At 37.9% G+C, this 19,448-nt stretch overlaps 1 protein-coding gene across 2 annotated transcripts in view; it reads left to right on the forward strand.

Moving 5' to 3' along the window:
* INTS8 (integrator complex subunit 8) overlaps nucleotides 1-19,448 on the forward strand; it is a 53,834-nt gene that overhangs the window by 553 nt on the left and 33,833 nt on the right. Inside the window, exons 2-10 of one of the 2 annotated variants that reach the window (XM_032421594.1) lie at nucleotides 1,085-1,259; nucleotides 3,455-3,595; nucleotides 4,119-4,190; nucleotides 5,136-5,187; nucleotides 6,098-6,280; nucleotides 10,572-10,679; nucleotides 12,269-12,421; nucleotides 15,618-15,718; nucleotides 16,145-16,286. In XM_032421594.1, coding sequence (XP_032277485.1) covers nucleotides 1,085-1,259; nucleotides 3,455-3,595; nucleotides 4,119-4,190; nucleotides 5,136-5,187; nucleotides 6,098-6,280; nucleotides 10,572-10,679; nucleotides 12,269-12,421; nucleotides 15,618-15,718; nucleotides 16,145-16,286 — 1,127 coding nt within the window. The remainder of the gene's footprint in view (nucleotides 1-1,084; nucleotides 1,260-3,454; nucleotides 3,596-4,118; nucleotides 4,191-5,135; nucleotides 5,188-6,097; nucleotides 6,281-10,571; nucleotides 10,680-12,268; nucleotides 12,422-15,617; nucleotides 15,719-16,144; nucleotides 16,287-19,448) is intronic. The other variant, XM_032421595.1, reaches the window with a different exon arrangement.

The following is a 19,448-nucleotide window of genomic DNA, read 5'->3' on the forward strand; positions in this document are numbered from 1 at the left end:
TCCCGTCCCCCTCCCGTCCCCCTCCCGTCCCCCTCCCGTCCCCCTCCGCCTTGGTCCTTTTACTGTTTGGGGTTTTAGCATCTGCGAGGTGGTCTTGGGAGATTGCGTGGGTTGGGGAGGCTGGCTCGGACACACCCCTATAGAACTCCGGCCCGTGATCAATTCGGAGACGGAGAGAAATTGCGGTTCTGGTGCTGATCCTGACGCTAATTATTGTGTTTCTCAGCGAGGGGATTTTACCGACTATACATATATATATATGCACACATGTATCTGTATATTCCAAAGTTGGGCTGTAAATTAAAATGAGAAAATCTCTAAGAGTAGGAAATGCTATACAGTTGTAACATGGGTGTTTAATGATCATGATTAATACCCGAGTTAATGAGTGCTGTTAGGGAAGGAGGAGAACTCCAGGCATTTCTGGGAAGAGGTACTGGCATGAAAACGTAGGTTTCTTGAATAGTATTTTGCTCATAAAGTTCATAAAGATGTAGCTTGTTCAGTTTACATCAGCCTTAACTATGGAGACAACTCTGCCAGAAGTTAGTGGTTTTTACTAAAACCGCCTGTATCATATTATGTGTTTTTCATTCATTGCTTTTCATACACATTTATTAAGTGCTTTCTAGGTGCCAGCCTTAATGCTTTTCATCTGTTACCTCATTTAATTTAGCCTTCATAATCTCAGGTAGGTGGTGGTATCTTCTATTTTGCATTGATGGAAACAGGTGCAGAGAGGTAACTTGAGGCAGGTCGCACTAAGTAAGTGTTAAAACAGTTCTAAAGATGACATGTCTTTCCTCTAATTGACATTGGTTATTTGCTGATCTGGAAACCTAAAACCATTATGTTCTTACTTGGAAGGTGTTTTCTTCTGCACCAGTCTGATACCCTTTCTCCTTACCACCCTTCCTGATCTTCCCTGTAATCCCTAAGCATACTTCTTAGAAATCATAATCCTTAGTCATAACTACAGAGCTGTCGGGGTTCCCTTTTGTGGCCAAAAACCAGTACGGTGAAACCTTGTGCATCTTCATAATTAAAACTTAAATTTAAGAATTTATTTTCTTTTACATCCTAGATCCTGCACCAGTTCAACTTATTGTTCAGTTTTTGGAACAGGCTTCCAAACCTTCAGTTAATGAGCAAAACCAGGTGCAACCTCCGCCTGATAACAAGAGAAATCGTATTTTAAAACTACTTGCTCTTAAAGTTGCTGCACATTTGAAGTGGGATTTAGACATATTAGAGAAAAGGTACACAAGATTTAAAAGAAATCTATTTTTGAAGTACTATTTAGATATTTTGGGTTATTTCTATGTATGCTTATATGATAATTAGCCCTTAAAGTGCAAATTATTTTTCTCTATATTCTTGGTAAAATATGCAACTGTTTTTCAGAAGGCATAAAATATTTGAATGTTAGATTAATTTAAATCACCTTTTAAAGTATAGATTTATCCATAATGAGGTAGTTTATCATTATTACTTGATGTGGTAACTAGGGAAAATCCACACCTAAACAGTTTTAAATGTTTCAGTTTATTTTTACATATCTGAAGCAAATGAAAATTAATGATAGTTATTATATAATACAGATGATTTGCTGTTAAATCAGTTATTTTTTACTGGTCATAAATCAATCACTATCTCCCACACTATTAAAATATCTTACAGTCAGTGCTTATTTGTTAACAAATAAGTACTATCAAGGCTACGCTTAGAAAATGATTTTTCATCCCCCTTTTCTCACAATTTAAAGAGAAAATACCTTGTAAAATTCAGAAACTAGGAAATAAAAGGGGAGGGGAGACAAGTACTTCTAACATTTTTGTGTAACTTTTGTTGTTTTTCTCCCTATTTTAAGTAATCTCTACACCCAGTATAGGGCTCAAACTCACGACCCCGAGATCAAGAGTTGGATGCTCTACTGACTGAGCGAGCCAGGCACCCCCTCCGTGTGTGTGTGTGTATATATATACACATACATATATGTATTTATAGGTATATATAATTATGTATATACATACACACATCTATTTATATTTTAAAGATTTATTTATTTTAGAGAATTAGTGGGTGGAGAGGGAGAGAATCTCAAGCAGACTCCCCGCTGAGCACTGAGCCACATCCCACAACCCTGAGATCATGACCTGAGCCGAAAACCAAGAGTCAGAGGCCCAACTGACTCTGCCACCCAGGCACCCCTTCTTTTTCTTTTTTCCCCCACATAACAATATCATGAACATTTCCCCATTTTGTATTTTTGGAGATAATTCCATCATGTGGAGAATTTATTAACTGTTTTCCCATTTATATTTAGTTTATTTCTACTTTTTCACTCTAATAAATCACAGAGCCTTAAATATCTTTGTCCTTAAATTTTATCTGAATTTTTGGTTATGTCCTTAGTACAGATTATTAAATTGCTGACTCAGGTGGTATAAACATTTTTAAATCCCATGATGCATATTGCCAGATTGCATTCCAAGAGAGTTGTAGTAGTTTATGCTCTCATTGGTAGTGTTTAAACACTTTCTCACCAGCCTTCTGCAGCGGTAAGCATTAGAATTAAAGAATTCTTTAATCTGAGGGAGATCCTATCCATTAATAGACTGGAGGCATATCAAGAGATAGTAATGTGTACAAAGAAAGTATGATGTATATGATACAGTTGGAAATTGAACACTGATGGGATATTTGATAAGCAACTGAAAACTTTTTAGATCTGAAATTAATACTGTATGTTAATTTTGTAAAAAAAAATTTTTTTTTAAGATTTTATTTATTTGACAGAGAGATAGGGAAGGGAGAGCAGGAACATAAGCAGGGGGAGTGGAGAGGGAGAAGCAGGCTTCCCGCCCAGCAGGGAGCCTGGTGCGGGGCTCAATCCCAGGACCCTGGGATCATGACCTGAGCCGCAGGCGGACGCTTAACAACTGAGCCACCCAGGCGCCCCAATTTTTTAAAGTTTTATTTAAGTAATCTCTACACGCAGGGTGGGGCTCAAACTCATGAATCCAAGATGAAGAGTCACATGCTCTTCCAACTAAGCCAGCCAAGCACCCCTGTTGAGTTAATTTTTTGGAGATCTGTTCTGAAACACATAAGGAAGAAATGATTTAATGTTAAAAATTTGCTTCACAATAGTATGGAAAGAAGGGAAGTAAGAATAGAGATGAGCATCAGTTGCTAGTTGTTCAAACTAGATGATGGGCACATACGGGTGCATTATATTCTGACTACTTTTGTGTATGTTTAAATTGTTTTCATAATGAGATTTTAAAAATATTTTGAAATATAATATTTTCATATAAGTTGTTGAGACAGGTGAATAAAATGGCCCTGTGGATTTAGTCCTTTAGCAGTGTAATTATTTTCAGTGAAAATACTGAATTGTGTATTTTATGCTTCTTATGCAGACATGAACGTTTTGCTTCTTTCTTTTAAGTTTGTCTGTTCCAGTATTGAATATGCTACTAAATGAATTGCTGTGTATCAGTAAGGTTCCTCCTGGGACGAAGCATGTGGACATGGATCTGGCCACTTTACCTCCAACCACTGCCATGGCTATCCTTCTCTACAACAGATGGTAAATTTTTTCATAGACCTAACGTGTTGGGCAGCCTCTGTTTAATTGCACTCTGGCTTTCAGGGGTATGCTTTTTTTTTTTTTTTTTTCCAGATTTTATTTATTTATGTGAGAGAGAGGTTGAGAGCACAAGCTGCGCGGGGGGAGAGGCAGAGGGAGAAGCAGACTCCCCGCTGAGCCGGAAGCCCGACTTAGGGCTCAACCCCAAGACCCTGGCCCCGATCATGACCCGAGGCGAAGGCAGAGGCTCAACTGACTGAGCCACCTAGGCGCCCCTCAGGGGTATGCTTTTAAGGGTCCCCTATACCCTAGAGATCTCTCACAGGATCTTATAAACTGAGTCTGATGGTGGAGAAAATTTATGACTGCATAGATACGAGCATTCTGATAAAAATGTGGATGATTTATGAAGTTTTTATCTGAATTAAAACTTCAGATAATTTATAATATACGTTCTAAGGAGTACTTGAAAAAATAAGTGATATTTATAATGTATTAAATTTTCTTTTTCTTGTCTTTTCAGGGCAATTAGGACAATTGTTCAAAGTAGTTTTCCTGTCAAACAGGCAAAACCTGGACCTCCTCAGATAAGTGTGTAAGTTGGCAGATATGACCCTTGGTTGGCACTTTCTTCATCAGAGTTTTAAAAAAAATGTTCTTGCAAGTTTTTAAAAACCCCTGGTACAGAAGGTATAGGGTAGAACCCAGAGGGAAGAAGGCCTGCATGCAGGTAGGTTTGGAGGAGTTGGAAGGGTGAGAGAATCAGGTAGGGCTCTGGACATCTAGAATAGAGAGAGCTCTGGAAAGCTAAGGGGGGGTGCTTTGTGAATTGTGTCTTTCATCTTTGGTAAGTGTTAGCTCACCTGTTCCAAAGTAGTAAGCTTTTTTCATGTAATTAAATTTATGTGAAGGTGTATTTGCTTTGTATATAGGGAAATTGTTTTAATATGTAAAATTGATATAGAGTCCAAAAGTTAATTACTGAATTTATCTGTATGTGGAGTTTTAAACCAAATTCTTAAATTCTAGGTAGCGGCTTACCCGATTTGGAGCTAGAGAGCATAGTTTCTAACTTGATATAAATGAGCTTTTGCTGTCAGTAAGTTTTAGTCTTAAATTGAGGGTTATTTTTTTACACACAAATCAAATGGGAAAATAATGGTTAAATAAGCATCATAATTGAGTTTTTTTTTTTTTTTTTTTTTTTAAAGATTTATTTATTTTAGAGAGAGCAAGTGGGGGGGGGAGGGGCAGAGGTAGAGAATCTTCAAACAGACTCCCTGCTGAGCACTGAGCTTGACTTGGGGCCTGATCCTAGGATCCTGAGATCATGACCTGAGCAGAAATCAAGAGTTGGTTGCTTAACCAGCTGAGCTACCCAGGCACCCCGAGTTTTTATTTATTTTTAAGCTTGAAAAGAAATAGCATTAAAAACATTTTTATTTAAATTCCACCTCACTTTGAAGAATAATGCTCTGAAAAAGCATCAAATGTTACTCAAAAGATGGAAAATTCTAAGCTTCAATCATTTCTCTTTTAGTATGAATCAGATGCAACAGGAGAAAGAGCTAACAGAAAATATTTTGAAAGTAGTGAGTATCGGCATCAGTTACACTTTCATATTTCTGGGGTGCATGGGGAGTATATTCACATGGTTCTTCTAACCTTAGGTATATGAGAGTTGGCAAGGTCTAGAAGCAATGACATTTAGCTTTTTACTGTTAGAACGTAGTTTGGTAATAACTGTAAATTGTACAACTTTTCAGTGTTAATGGTGGTGCTTCACCATTAATTCTTCTGTTGAATTTTTGTGATACTTGAGCAGGTAAGAGAAATCACTCTTACAGGTGATGTTTTTATATTCTTTAATATTCTCCCAAAATTCTACAATAAACACATATTAATATTTTAAAATTACTTCTGTAGTCAGAAAAATATAGCAGTTATTTTTTAAATCTAGTTAATATAAAAGTAGAAATGTGGGATTTACCATAATTTAAAAATGATCTCTGTAATTCTTTAACCCTACAGTGTGCCAGAGATACTATGTAAAGTCCAGGAGGTGGGAGAGGAGAGGGAAGATAAGAAACGTTCTATGTCTGTATAAAATTAACATGCTGTAAGATTTTGAATGTGGAAGAAAAATCCTGCATCATTTTATTCTTGTTACTAGTGACTACTAAATGGCCGACACAATGGTGCATACAAACATTTCTTGAATAAATCAGTGGACGCAAATCTTTAAAGTATTTTTCTTCCAATTTTCTGTTTAAAAAAAATATCTTTTCCACTTTGTATTTTCTAATTTCACAATAGGAACTTTTACTGTATTTTTTAGAATTTAAGATAACGATCTCAAACAGATCTAATTGCACTCTTGCAGTGGTAAAAAATGTTTTTAATAGCTTACTACCACAAGCTACTGAGTATCCTGTGAATATATTTTGGTTAATTTTCTGTGATTTCTGTATTTTAATAATTTTTTTTATTGAATTTTTGTAGCTAAAAGAGCAAGCTTCTGATTCTATTTTGGTACTAGAGGCAGCCCTTAAATTAAACAAGGATCTTTATGTCCACACGATGCGAACACTAGATTTATTGGCAGTGGAGCCAGGCATGGTAAATGGAGAAACTGAGAGTTCTACAGCTGGACTGAAAATCAGAACTGAGGAGATGCAGTGCCAGGTATTTATATCTATTTAATCAGTGTGTGGCAAATTTTTGGAAAATCTTAAATGAGATCATTCTGGTATTTTTAATTTCTGCCTTTGTTTTTCTGATTTTGATTTAAGATGCTATTAAAACTTTGCATCATATTTATTTTTTAAAAGAGTTTATTTGAGAGAGAGTATGAGCACGTGCGCAAGTTGGGGGGGGTGGGGGAGGGGAGAGGCAGAGGGAAAAGCAAACTCCCCGCTGAGCAGGGAGCCCAATGCTGGGCTCCATCCCAGGACCCTGGGATCATGACCTGAGCCGAAGGCAGACACTTAGCCGACTGAGCCACTGAGGCACCCTTTTGCATCATATTTAATTTGTAAGTTTTTTAAGACTTCACTTAAATTTTTCTAAAAGAAATGGAAGGGAAATTTTGTTTGATTTATTGTCTCTGAAATCGTTTCCCAGTCGTGTTTAGGCAACAGTTTAAATATTGAGAATGCAGTGAGCATGTAACTGATTTTTACAGTTCATTTGTATTATTAGATATTTAATTAGACCAAAAAAAAAAACCCTGTAAAACAAATACTATGCTTTGAAAAATATAGGCTCCTAGAGAAAGTAACTAGTGTTTTAAGGCTCTTAAAGTTGTTTGCTTTCTAATCCCTTTGACGGCTTTTAGTTGATATTGTGAGAAATTACGTATTCATGTTTTCTTTCTCTGTTGGATTGTAAACTCTCTGAGGTGTCTCTTTTTTAATGTGTATTTCCCGTCTTCCTCACTTTTTAGCACAGAATCTTGAGTATAATAGAAATTTTAACACATTAAGAAACTGCCTAAAGAGAGCCACGAGGATAGTGCATTTTCTATTCCGTGTTCTTTTCTTTGTGTGAGTTGGCATGTCATCTTTTTTTTTTTTTTAACAGTTTGGCAGTTTCTTTTTTAAAAATTAAAGTAAACTTTACCCCCAAAGTGGGGGTCGACCTCACAACCCTGAGATCAAGAGTCTCCTGCCCTACCCACTGTGCCAGCCAGGCACCCCTTGCATGATTAATCACTGTTTCCCATTCTGAAATGGGCAGGAATAACCATGACAGAGTGTTGGGAGGTGCCTTTTCCGAATAGCTGGTTGCAGAATTGAAGGTAGTCAGTTTTTCAGTGCCTGATGAGATGGAGGTCACAGTTGGAATAGAAGTAGTGAGGATTGGCAATTGGTAACTTCTTTAACTTGTTAATGAAACTTGCATATACGAGAGCTTCTGGTACTGTAGTATCTTATAATTACTGAGAGTCTGTTTGAAAAATATTGGTAATACTTCTGATTTTCACCATAGAGTGGGTGATATAACATGAAAAACAAAACAACTCTTAACAAAACCTCTCAGTGTGCTAGGTAAGCTATCAAATATTCTCTTAATTACATAGCTGAGTCCTAATTCTGTGTCTTGAATGGCAAATTAGTAGCAATACTCACTTCCTGGCATGTTAATATTTTTTTTTTAATTTTTTATTTTTTTTAAAGATTTTATTTATTTGACAGAGACACAGCAAGAGAGGGAACACAAGCAGGGGGAGTGGGAGAGGGAGGAGGCTTCCTGCCGAGCAGGGAGCCCGATGCGGGGCTTGATCCCAGGACTCTGGGACCATGACCTGAGCCGAAGGCAGCCGCTTAACCGACTGAGCCACCCAGGCGCCCCTGGCATGTTAATATTTAAAGTGCATTCTTTGTATTACTAAAATTTACCTGACTCAAAAGGAAAATCTTTACATTCATTCCCCAGTAAATCTGAAAGTATTTACTGTCCTTCAGGGCAGCTTTATTAATCAGGCTTTTTGTTTTTAACCTATTGACTTACCTCTTAATTACAGAATTTAAACTTGTTTTGTTTTTTTAATTGAGGGCTCAGACTCATGTCCCCGGGATCAGGAGTTGCATGCTGTACTGAGCCAGCCAGGGGCCTCTAGAATTTAAGCTTGTTTTTTTTTTTTTTTTTTTAAGATTTTATTTATTTGAGAGAGAGAGCACAAGCAAGGGGAGTGGCAGGCAGAGGGAGCGGGAGAAGCAGGCTCCCCGCTGAGCAGGGAGCCTGACACCGGGCTTGATCCCAGGACCCTGGAATCATGACCTGAGCCGAAGGCAAGATGCTCAACCAACTAAGCCACCCAGGTGCCCCTAAACTTGTTTTAATGGGGGTCCTGGCTGGCTCAGTTGGTGGATCATGCGACTCCTGTGACTAAGTTGGAGCCCCACATTGTGTGTAGAGATTACTTAAAAATCTTCAAAAAAATAAAAATAAAAAAAAACCCCAAACTTGTTTTGATGGCTCGTTAATATAGTAATACTTGAAAATACCGTTTTGGTATCTTGTACTCTGTCTTTGCCTGGAAAGGGGAATTACGTGAAATTATAATACGTGTGCATGTGTGTATAAATACCTGTATATCCATTTCCTTTTTTTTTTTTTTTTAAACTTGTTTAGCACCCCTTTGCTCCAGGTGGGAGGAAGCACTCTAGGATGAAAATCAGCCAGACATTTAACGTGGACTAAATAGTGGAAGGCAGTATCCTAGAGGCGGAGAATTCATCCTGATTAGCTCAAGAAGACAGAATATATATATATATGTATTGTATATATATTGCGTATCAGTAAAGGGTAGTTCTAATGCATATCACACTGTTACAGCTTAGGAGTTTGGAGGAGAAATAAGTACCCGTTGGCTAAGGTTGGTTTTGTGTAGATGGAAATAAAGGGTGTGGAATGAAGTTTATTTCTAGGATCTGATAGGAATGGGGAATTGAAAAGGCTGGTGTGGTTGAAATTGAAGAGAATGGGAGATTTGGAGAGAGAAGTTAGTCCCGATTCTGAGACCCTTAAAAATCAGGCCAAGGAATTTGAACTTTCTCCTACTTGGGGGAATACCTTGAAGACTTTTTAAAGAAAGATCTGTAGGGGCACCAGTGTGGTTCAGTTGGTTGAGTGTCTGACTCATGGTTTCTGCTCGGGTCATGACCTCCAGGTTGTGGGGTTGATCCCCACGTCACGCTCAGCGCAGAGTTTGCTTGAGATTCCCTCTCCCTCTTTCTCTCAAATCTTTAAAAAAAAAAAAAAAAAAAAAAAGATCTGTCAGCCATATGTAGAATAAACTTGAGATAGGATATAAGGAGCTGTAGGGATCTGGCTTTGAGCCTGGGCTCTGCCAGTACTTGGTTATCGGCCTTTAAGCAGACATTGTCACTTTCTGGGCCTTGTTCCTGTTCATAAAATGTTCAAGTTGAATTAAATAATATGAGTCTTTGAGTTCTGCATTTGGTGAATCTAGGCATCAGTTTAAGAAGGGTCTTGAAGAAATACACAAATTCCCTTAGTACTTTTTTAGTTGTCTTTTTCTATTTTATAGTTCAAATTTCTCGGTATTTCACTCTGGCCAGTCATTTGCTCTCCCCCACTTCAGAAAGAAGTGGAGATTGGGGCGCCTGGGTGGCACAGTTGGTTAAGCGTCAGACTCTTGGTTTTGACTCAGGTCATTCTCTCCCTCTGCCCCTTCCCCCACTTGTGCACGTGCTTGGCTCTCTCTCTCTCTGTCTCTAAAATAAAATTAAAAAATAAAGAAAGAAAATAGATGGAGGTGGTAGAGAATCCATTACGATGGTGAGTGGCAGCAACGGTGACGGTAAGCTCTGGCTTCCAGGGGCAGCACTAGCAAGAGTATAGCTCGCTGCTGTTCTCTGTGTAGAGCTGGTGGCCGCGGGTGATAAGAGCTTTGGAGTCTAGTGTTGAGATGGCTGCAGTGCTCCCTAGGTCAGTTTGGGCTCTCATATTGGCTTCTTGCCTCCCTTGCCCCTTTGGTTTTCCAGGCCTGATTCTTTAGCCCAGAATTTCTGAAGGCCACCTGAAATCTTACCAGTTAAATCTGTTTTCTGCTTAAATCAGTCTGCTGGATTCTGTTGCTTGTGGCTAAGAACGTTGTTTCATTGTTCACTGAAAGGTGTTTTTTTTTTTTCTTTAGATGTACCTGTTTTGCTGAGCTAAACATAATTTTGAGTTTTGTCAGCTCTTAAAAATGAAAAGTTACAGGGCGCCTGGGTGGTTCAGTCGTTAAGTGTCTGCCTTCGGCTCGGGTCATGGTCCCAGGGTCCTGGGATCAAGCCCTGCATCGGGCTCCCTGCTCCGTGGGAAGCCTGCTTCTCCCTCTCCCACGCCCCCTGCTTGTGTTCCTGCTCTCACTATCTCTCACTATCTCTCTCTCTCTGTCAAATAAATAAATAAAATCTTAAAAAAAAAAAGTTACTAAGCAGATTGGTATTCATCACCATTTTAGGTGTGTTATGATTTGGGTGCAGCATACTTCCAGCAAGGTTCTACAAATTCAGCTGTCTATGAAAATGCCAGAGAAAAGTTTTTTAGAACCAAAGAACTAATTGCAGAGGTAAGTACTGTGATAACAGGCACATAATATTCAGTCCTTAAAAAGTTATATATTTTTTGGCTTTACTTTTTCTGATGATGATAGAACAAGTGTTCGTTGTAGTACATTTGGTAAGTTTTAAAAAATACTGAAAACATTTTGAAAATCTGTAATACTACTGCTTAGAAATTACCCCTTTTGTAATTTTAACTTATTTTCTCCCTGTTTTCATTCTTTGTTTTTATACAGATAAGCTTAGACTAACCATATTTACTATATTGTTACCATGCTTAAATCTTTGAATAGACATTTAAATGTATTCTGCTGTATAGATGTACTGTGCTTTACTTCATTTCCCTAATATTTGGGCATTTATGTTTGCTGTTTTTATTTATTGTAAAGCTATGATATTTCTATCTCCAAGCATAAGTTTTTTTTTTTTTTAAAGATTTTATTTATTTATTTGACAGAGAGAGAGAGAGTACAAGTAGGCAGAGAGGCAGGGAGAGGGAGAAACAGACTCTCCACTGAGCAGGGAGCCCGACGCGGGGCTCGATCCCAGGACCCTGGGATCATGACCTGAGCCAAAGGCAGCTGCTTAACCAGCTGAGCCACCCAGGTGCCCCTCCAAGGATAAGTTTTTGTTTGGTTTTTAGATACTTTCAAGTTAAATTCCTACAAGTGGAATTAATTGTCATGTCAATGGTTATTAATTTTGTAAAGGCTGTGAAACATAAAACCAAGTTGCTTTCCAGGTACATTTCTCTCAGGGTACTCTGATCTGCAGTGCAGTGTGTTTTTTTTTTTTTCCCTCCAATTGCTAATTTGGTTGGGTGAAATAACAGTAACTTTAAAACATTTGCATTTCCTTAATTCTTAGTAAGGATGAACTTTTTCATATGTTTATCACTTGCATTTTTATTTTTATGATTCCGGCAACTGGATTTTAAAGTATATAGGTTTTTATGTGCTTCGTGCCTAGAACAATTCCCATTTCAGTCTCTTCTCATCAGGGAAAGATGATAAATGTTCAAGAGATTTACTTTAAATCTATTCTAGACCTATTGGGAATTCCCATTTTACTTTGTCCAGGTGTCTCATCAGATTTGTTCTCCTCTTAGTATTTTTAAATACTTTTATTTAACAGTATTTGCTCTTTGTTAATGTCTTAATTGTCATTCCTACTTAGAGTAATGATGATGTCTACCTTTTGTATGTTGGCCTGAAAACTCTAAACCAGGAGTCAGCAAACTTTTGTAAAAGGCCAAATAGTAGATATTTTAGGCGTTGTGGGCTATATTCAGTTTTATGTTGCATATACTCATTTGTTGTGTTGTTTTGTTTTGTTTCGTTTTTTTCCTTTACAACCTTAAATGTGGTTCTTAGCTCAAGAGGTCTACAGAAATTGGCCACAGGCCAGATTTGGCCTGTGAACAATAGTTGGCTAACTCGTGCTCTAAACTTTTAACCTTTTCGGGGTTTTTTTTTGGTTCCTCCAGCCCTGAATTTTCCATTAACGTTTTCTTGTACTGTTAAAATGCATTGCGTGGATACTAGACTGTTGTTTCTGTCACATTGATGGATAATGATGTATACTTCTTACTTTACAGATAGGTTCATTATCTCTTCATTGTACCATAGATGAGAAGCGGTTAGCGGGCTATTGTCAAGCATGTGATGTTCTTGTCCCTTCTGATAGTACATCTCAACAATTGACTCCATATAGTCAAGTCCATATTTGTTTGAGATCTGGCAACTATCAGGTAAGATGTATGATGGGGATGTCATAGTGTAGTTGAAAAGCTTTGGAAACCAGACAGAAGGGAGTTCAAATTCTGGCATCACCATTTACCAGTTGTATGATTTGGGGCAAGTAAAACAGATTGGCCTCTAAAATGGTGGTAATAATTAACTGATTTCATAGGCTCCCGATGAGAACCAAGTGAGAAGTTACAGTTTATAAACTAAGTGCGCTATACAGATCCTGACTCATTTTGATTATACCCTTTTTTGAAAGTCTAGAATTTGCCCGTGTTAAGTAAATTCTTTAAGAAACTCTGTAAGCAGAACTTTTAATTTTTACAATTAAAGGTAGAGAATTGTTAGCTTTGTGGAGCCTTAAGTCTTGTATCCGACTTAAAAGCATGGCCCTGTAGCCCCGCCTTGTTAGTCACTGCAGATATGAAGACTGAAGAAGGAAGTGAGCAGAGTGGTGGTGGTAGGTTTGGGTGGCCTGTTACAGAGCTTGCTTTACCAGCGAGTCTGGTCGTTACCTCAGTTTTACCCATGCAAAGGGCTTAGATTAGTCTCGAGATTTTTAGTGCCTACTTTGGGTATATATTTTTAGTTTTATAATGAAAATCACTGGGAATTAGCATTTGTACTTTTAAAATCTTTATCGGAAAGCCTTCATTCTAGAAAATGAATAGAGCCTTCATGTTAACTCAAAGTAAGAGTCATGAAATAACAAAGCTACAGCATATCTTTAGTTTTGTCTCTACAAATGGACTTTTAGCTGAGCTTTTTATTTTATTTATTTTTATTTTTAATTTTTTTTTAAAGATTTTATTTATTTGAGAGAGAGAATGAGAGAGCACAAATAGGGGAGAGGGAGAAGCAGGCTCCCCACTGAGCAGGGAGCCCGATACGGGACGAGATCCCAGGACCCTGGGATCATGACCTGAGCTGAAGGCAGACACTTAACCCACTGAGCCACCCAGGCGCCCTTTAGCCAAGCTTTTAATTAATTTTAAATAGAATTTTTTTAAGATTTTATTTATTTATTTGAGAGCGAGAGAAGGAGAGACAGAGAGTACAAGCGGGGAGGGAAGGGAGAAGCAGATTCCCCACAGAGCAAGGAGCCCGATGCGGGGCTTAATCCCAGGACCCTGCGATCATGACCTGAGCCGAAGGCAGACGCTTAACCGACTGAGCCACCCAGGTGCCCCAAATAGAATCCCCCCCACCCACACAGAAAATAGGAGAAGAGAAGGGATAGTACTTCCTCCCCCACTTCTGCCCCCTTTTCAAATTCTGCTTTGCCTTAGGGAAGAAAACAAAACTTTCTTAAAGACAGATTAGATACAGATGAATTTATTTAATATCTTTTAGTTCTGTATCCCTAGTACAGATTTATGGAGGGTGGGGATCACTTATGGTAAGATATAGAATCTTTTAAGAAGCTCTTTGGAGTGGTAAACCTATGTAAACAAGACCTTAGAAATATTACTCATGGATGGGCATATGTTAACTGTGAATATAAGGAAGAGGCAACATTTGTAAATCAGAAGCTATTGTAATGAGTAGCTAGGAAGAGGAAAATCGCAATTTTATTACAACACTGAAATTTATCACTTCAGTTATATATACAGGAGTATGTAGAAATCCTATTCAGCCTGTTTTTACAAATAGGATTCTCTTTATATAAAGTGTATAGTTTTTGTGCTGATCAGGTAGTTATTTGATGGCGCCTGGGTGGCTCAGTCAGGTAAGCATCCAATGCTTGATTTTGGCTCAGGTCATGATCTTGGGCTTGTGAGATCTGAGCTGCGTTCCAACTCCGCACTGGGCGTGAGCGTACTTGAGATTCTCTCTCCCTCTGCCCCCTGCCCCCAATGAATGAATGAATGAATGAATGAATGAATGAACAGCTGTAACAAATGTGTCTTCTCGCATGGGGGAAGAGGCTGTCTTTCTAGGTGTAGGCCCACACTGTTCATGTTTTGCTATGGAGGTGAAACAGTGTTGCTCCGTGGTTGTGAAATCACTTTTGTCAGTACTTTTTGTGGTGGCAGCAGATTAGTTTCAAATGTTTCGGCATTCCTCTTCCCTTTCTCCTTACGTTATCACTCCTTTTTCCTCCTCTTACATTGCTTGATAAAGAGCCAAGACAAAGTCTGTATAGAATGGTACAGGTTTTTTTGTGATTCACTAGCTTCTATATTTTAAACCATTTAAATTTATTTTTTTTTTTTTTTTTAAGATTTTATTTATTTATTTATTTGAGAGAGAGAGAGAGAAACAGCATGAGAGGGGAGAGGGTCAGAGGGAGAAGCAGGCTCCCCGTTGAGCTGGGAGCCCGACGTGGGACTCGATCCCAGGACTCTGGGATCATGACCCGAGCTGAAGGCAGTCGCCCAACCCACTGAGCCACCCAGGCGCCCACCATTTAAATTTATTATAATTGTTCCTTTGCATGCTTTTTCCAGTTGAGTTATTTTAACTGTTGTAGTATTTTTATTTTTATTTATTTATTTATTTATTTTTAAAGATTTTTATTTGTTTATTTGACAGAGAGAGACACAGTGAGAGAGGGAACACAAGCAGGGGGAGTGGGAGAGGGAGAAGCAGACTCCCCGCCAAGCAGGGAGCGCGATGTGGGGCTCGATCCCAGGACCCTGAGATCATGACCTGAGCCGAAGGCAGACGCTTAACGACTGAGCCACCCAGGCGCCCCTGTTTTAGTATTTTTAAAAGCTTGTTGTATGAACCTCTTTAAAGTGGATGAGAAGCATTTTTACAACTTTTTTTTAAGATTTTTAAAAATTTATTTATTTGAGAAAGTGAGCACAGAGGGGGAAGCAGAATCCCCACCGAGCAGGGCTCGATCGCAGGACCCCGAGATCATGACCTGAGCCACCCAGGCACCCCACGTTTTTACAACTTCTAATAATATATCTGAATTGCTTCTTATTGATTGATTTCTTCCTTCACCTCTCATTTTGGTCCATGATCTTCAGTTTGAAAAGGCAGGGTTGGAGGGTGGGTGGCTATTTTTATCCTCAATCTAATTTTAAAGTTTTAGAAAAGATTTTCCTAGTAAGATATTTTCATGATTTTCTTCAATATATATTTTACATTATAGAAAGACTTTTTTTTTTTCTTTTTGGAAAGACTTTTAAAGTAAAGAAACTTTGCCATGATTTTTGAACTGGATGCAATTTTATGTCTGTGTTCTAGGATGTAGTAAAGATTTTCATTGAAGATAACTTAACCTTCAGTTTACCTGTCCAGTTCCGGCAGTCAGTACTAAGGGAACTCTTCCAGAAAGCTCAACAGGGGTAAGTAAGTAAATTGAAGAATTACTTTCTTATTTTTGGATAAAAGAGCAAGTGCAATTTAGGTTTATCAAAAATATACCTCCAAATTACTTCTAAGTCTGTGACAATTTCACCTCTATTAGTAAATGGGAAATTAACACAGCCAGAAATTAACACAGCCACTTTAATGTTCATCTAATCCATTTTAAAAGCACTTGGGAAAAATTAGCAGAATTTGGTTCTGTTACCTAAGCTGTAACTAAATCATCCATGACGGATTTGAAACTTTTCTGTTCTGCTCTATCCCCACCCTTGACATGTGCTTGAATAACTTAAAATCTTACCTCTCAAGGATAAATAACTCATTCTTGTGAATTTGGTTTTGTAATATATACCTTTTTTTTATTAAAAAGAATGTATTAGTGGGTCTACTTTTGTATTCTACAGAAATGAAGCTCTAGATGAAATCTGTTTTAAAGTCTGTGCCTGTAACACAGTCCGTGATATACTGGAAGGTAGAGCGATTAGTGTTCAATTTAACCAGCTATTTCTTAGACCTAATAAAGAGAAAATAGACTTTCTTCTTGAGGTAAGACATTTTTTCCCTTTTTGATTTATAATTTTGCTGTAAACTTGCCAGTGACCTCTTAGTTGCCAAATCCAGTGCCCTCTTTTCTCTCTTCATCTGACTTGCCAGTGTTGGATACGCCTGACCTCTCTCCGACCTTTTCTTCTCTCAGAGCTCTTTCCTATTTCTCCATTACTGGGTTTTCCTTGGTCTTTCAATCGACATCTCTTTTTTCTCTCCCTTCAGTGTTTCTGTTTACAGGAGTTTTGTTTTTGGCTCACTAATCTTCCCATATCATTTTTTAATTCTTATTTAAAGCTTCAGTCACCTGTTGACTAAACATTGCCAAGTCCTAACTCTAACCTCTTCTGTGAGCTCCAGAGTCTGTGTTTGTGTTGGATCTTTCTACCTCTTTAACTGTCTTAATGTAACAGACATTGAGAAAAATACATAAAGCACAATTAATACCACTTAGTTCCAAAAATACAACATCGCCAACACTCTAGAAGTCCTTTTTATGCCCTTTACCAAACCCTCTCCATCTCCCCTTGAGGAAACCACTGTCCTGCCTTTTGTGATAATCTTTAAAGAATATTCTTTAATTTGCCTGTTTTGAACTTTATAGAAATGAAATCATACAAAATATATTTTTTATTTTCCTTCACTAAACATGTTTATTGGATTTTTTCCAAGTTGTATGCATTTATAGTTGATTTTTTATTGCTGTAAGATGTTAACCCCTTAATGGATATATGAGTTGCAACTTTTCTACCTTTTCATTTTGTTGATGGCTTTCTTTGCTATCCAGAAGCAGATGTAGTCACATTTGTCTGTTTTTTGTTTTGCTTTTGTTGCCCTTGCCTTTGGAGTCAGCTCCAAAAAAAAAAAACATCATTAAGACTGAGGTCAAGGAGCTTATTACCTATGTTTTCCTCTAGTTTTATGGTTTCAGGTCTTATATTCAAGTTTTTGGCCATTTTTAGTTAATTTTTGTATATGGTATACAGTGGTGGTCCAATTTCATTCTTTTGCATGTTGCTTTCCAGTTTTCCCAGCACCATTTGTTGAAGAGATTGTCTTTTTCCCCATTGGATATTCTTTTCTGCTTTGTCAAAGATTAATTGACCATATAATTGTGGGTTAATGTCTAGGCTTTCTGTTCTGTTTCATTAATATGTGTCTGTGATTCTGCCAGTACCATACTGTTTTGATTACTATGGCTTGTAATAGAAGTTGAAATCTGGAATTGTGATGCCTCCAGCTTTTCTTTTTTGAGACTGCTTTGGCTATTCAGGGTTTTTTGTGGTTCCATACAGATTTTAGGATTGATTGTTCTAGTTGTGTGAAAAATGCTGTTGGTGTTTTGATAGGAATTACATTAAATGTGTGGATTGCTTTGGGTAGTGTAGACATTTTATTTATTTTATTTTTTTAAAGATTTTATTTATTTGACAGTGAGAGAGCACAAGCAGGGGGAGCAGCAGAGGGAGAGGGAGAAGGAGGCTCCCTGCTGAGCAGAGTGCCTGAGACACAGAGCTCCATCCCTGGACCCTGGGATCATGACGTGAGCCAAAGGCAGACGCTTAACCAGCTGAGCCACCCAGGCGCCCCGTATTTTTAAATTTTTAAAAAACTTTAATTCCAGTTAACATACAGTGTTATATTCATTTCAGGTATACTACTGTATAGTGATTCAACAATTCCATGTATTATTCAGTGCTCATCAAGGTAAATGTAGTCTTGGGGTGCCTGGGTGGCTCAGTTGGTTAAGCAACTGCCTTCGGCTCAGGTCATGATCCTGGAGTCCCGGGATCGAGTCCCGCATCAGGCTCCCTGCTCCTCCCTCTGACCCTCATGCTCTCTCTCTATCTCGTTCTCTCAAATAAATAAATAAAAATCTTAAAAAAACAAAAAAAGATAAATGTACTCTTAATCCCCTTCACCTTTTTCATCCATCCCCCACCCCCCTCCCCTCTGGTAGTCTTCTAGATATTCTCTGTAGGTAAGAGTCTGTTTTGGTTTTTCTCTCTTTTTTCTTTTGTTCATTTGTTTTAAGTTCCACATATGAGTGAAATCATATGGTATTTATCTTTCTCTGACTGACTTATTTCACTTAGCAGTATACTCTCATTCCATCCATGTTGTTGCAAATGGGAAGATTTCATTCTTTTTTATGGCTGAGCAGTATTCTCTTGTATATATACCACATCTTATTTATCCATTTATCTATCAATGGACATTTGGGCTGCTTCCATAGTTTGGCTATTGTAAACAATGCTGAAGTAAACATAGGGGTGCATATATCCTTTCGAATTAGTGTTTTTGTATTCTTTGGGTAAATACCCAGTAGTGCAGTTACTGGATTACATGGTAGTTCTGTTTTTAAGTTTTTGAGGAATCTCCATCCTGTCTTCTGTGGTGGCTGCAAAAATCTTAATTTTTAAGTGTTAAACTACCTTGGCTTGTTTGTAGTAAACTCAAGATAGGTCATGGCTTTTTTTTTTTAATTGAGATGTAATTGACATATAACATTATATTAGTTTTAGGTATATGTTATCTTTTTTAAATACATATTGCAGGATTCAGTTTGTAATATTTTAAGGTCTTTTACATTCGTGTATGAGATTGATACATCTATTTTTTTTTTTCATGTCCTACCTTTGATTTTGGTACCAAGGTCATTCTTACCTCATAAATAAATTGGGGTATCTTTTTTCCTTGCCTGGAAAAGTTCCCATAAAACTGAACTCATTGCTTCTTTAAGTGTTTGGTAGAATTTACCAATGAAATATTTGGGCCTGGAGGTTTTTTTGTGTAAGGGAAGATTCTGGCATTGCTTCAGTTTCATCAGTGGGTATAGAGGTAGTCTATTTTTCCTGATTATTTTTAAGAGGTTCTTTTTTTTTTTTTTTAAGATTTTATTTATTTATTGGACAGAGAGAGGGACAGTGAGAGAGGGAACACATGCAGGGGGAGTGGGAGAGGGAGAAGCAGGCTTTCCGCAGAGTGGGGAGCCTGATGCGGGGCTCGATCTCAGGACCCTGGGATCATGACCTGAGCCAAAGACAGACGCTTAATGACTGAGCCACCCAGGCGCCCCTTAAGAGGTTATTTTCTAAGAATTTATCCACTTCATCTAAATTTTTTTTTAAGTAGGCACCATGCCCTGTGTTGAGCCCAATG

The sequence above is a fragment of the Phoca vitulina genome, unplaced genomic scaffold (assembly GCF_004348235.1).
Source record: "Phoca vitulina isolate PV1807 unplaced genomic scaffold, GSC_HSeal_1.0 scaffold25, whole genome shotgun sequence".
Lineage (NCBI taxonomy): Eukaryota > Metazoa > Chordata > Mammalia > Carnivora > Phocidae > Phoca > Phoca vitulina.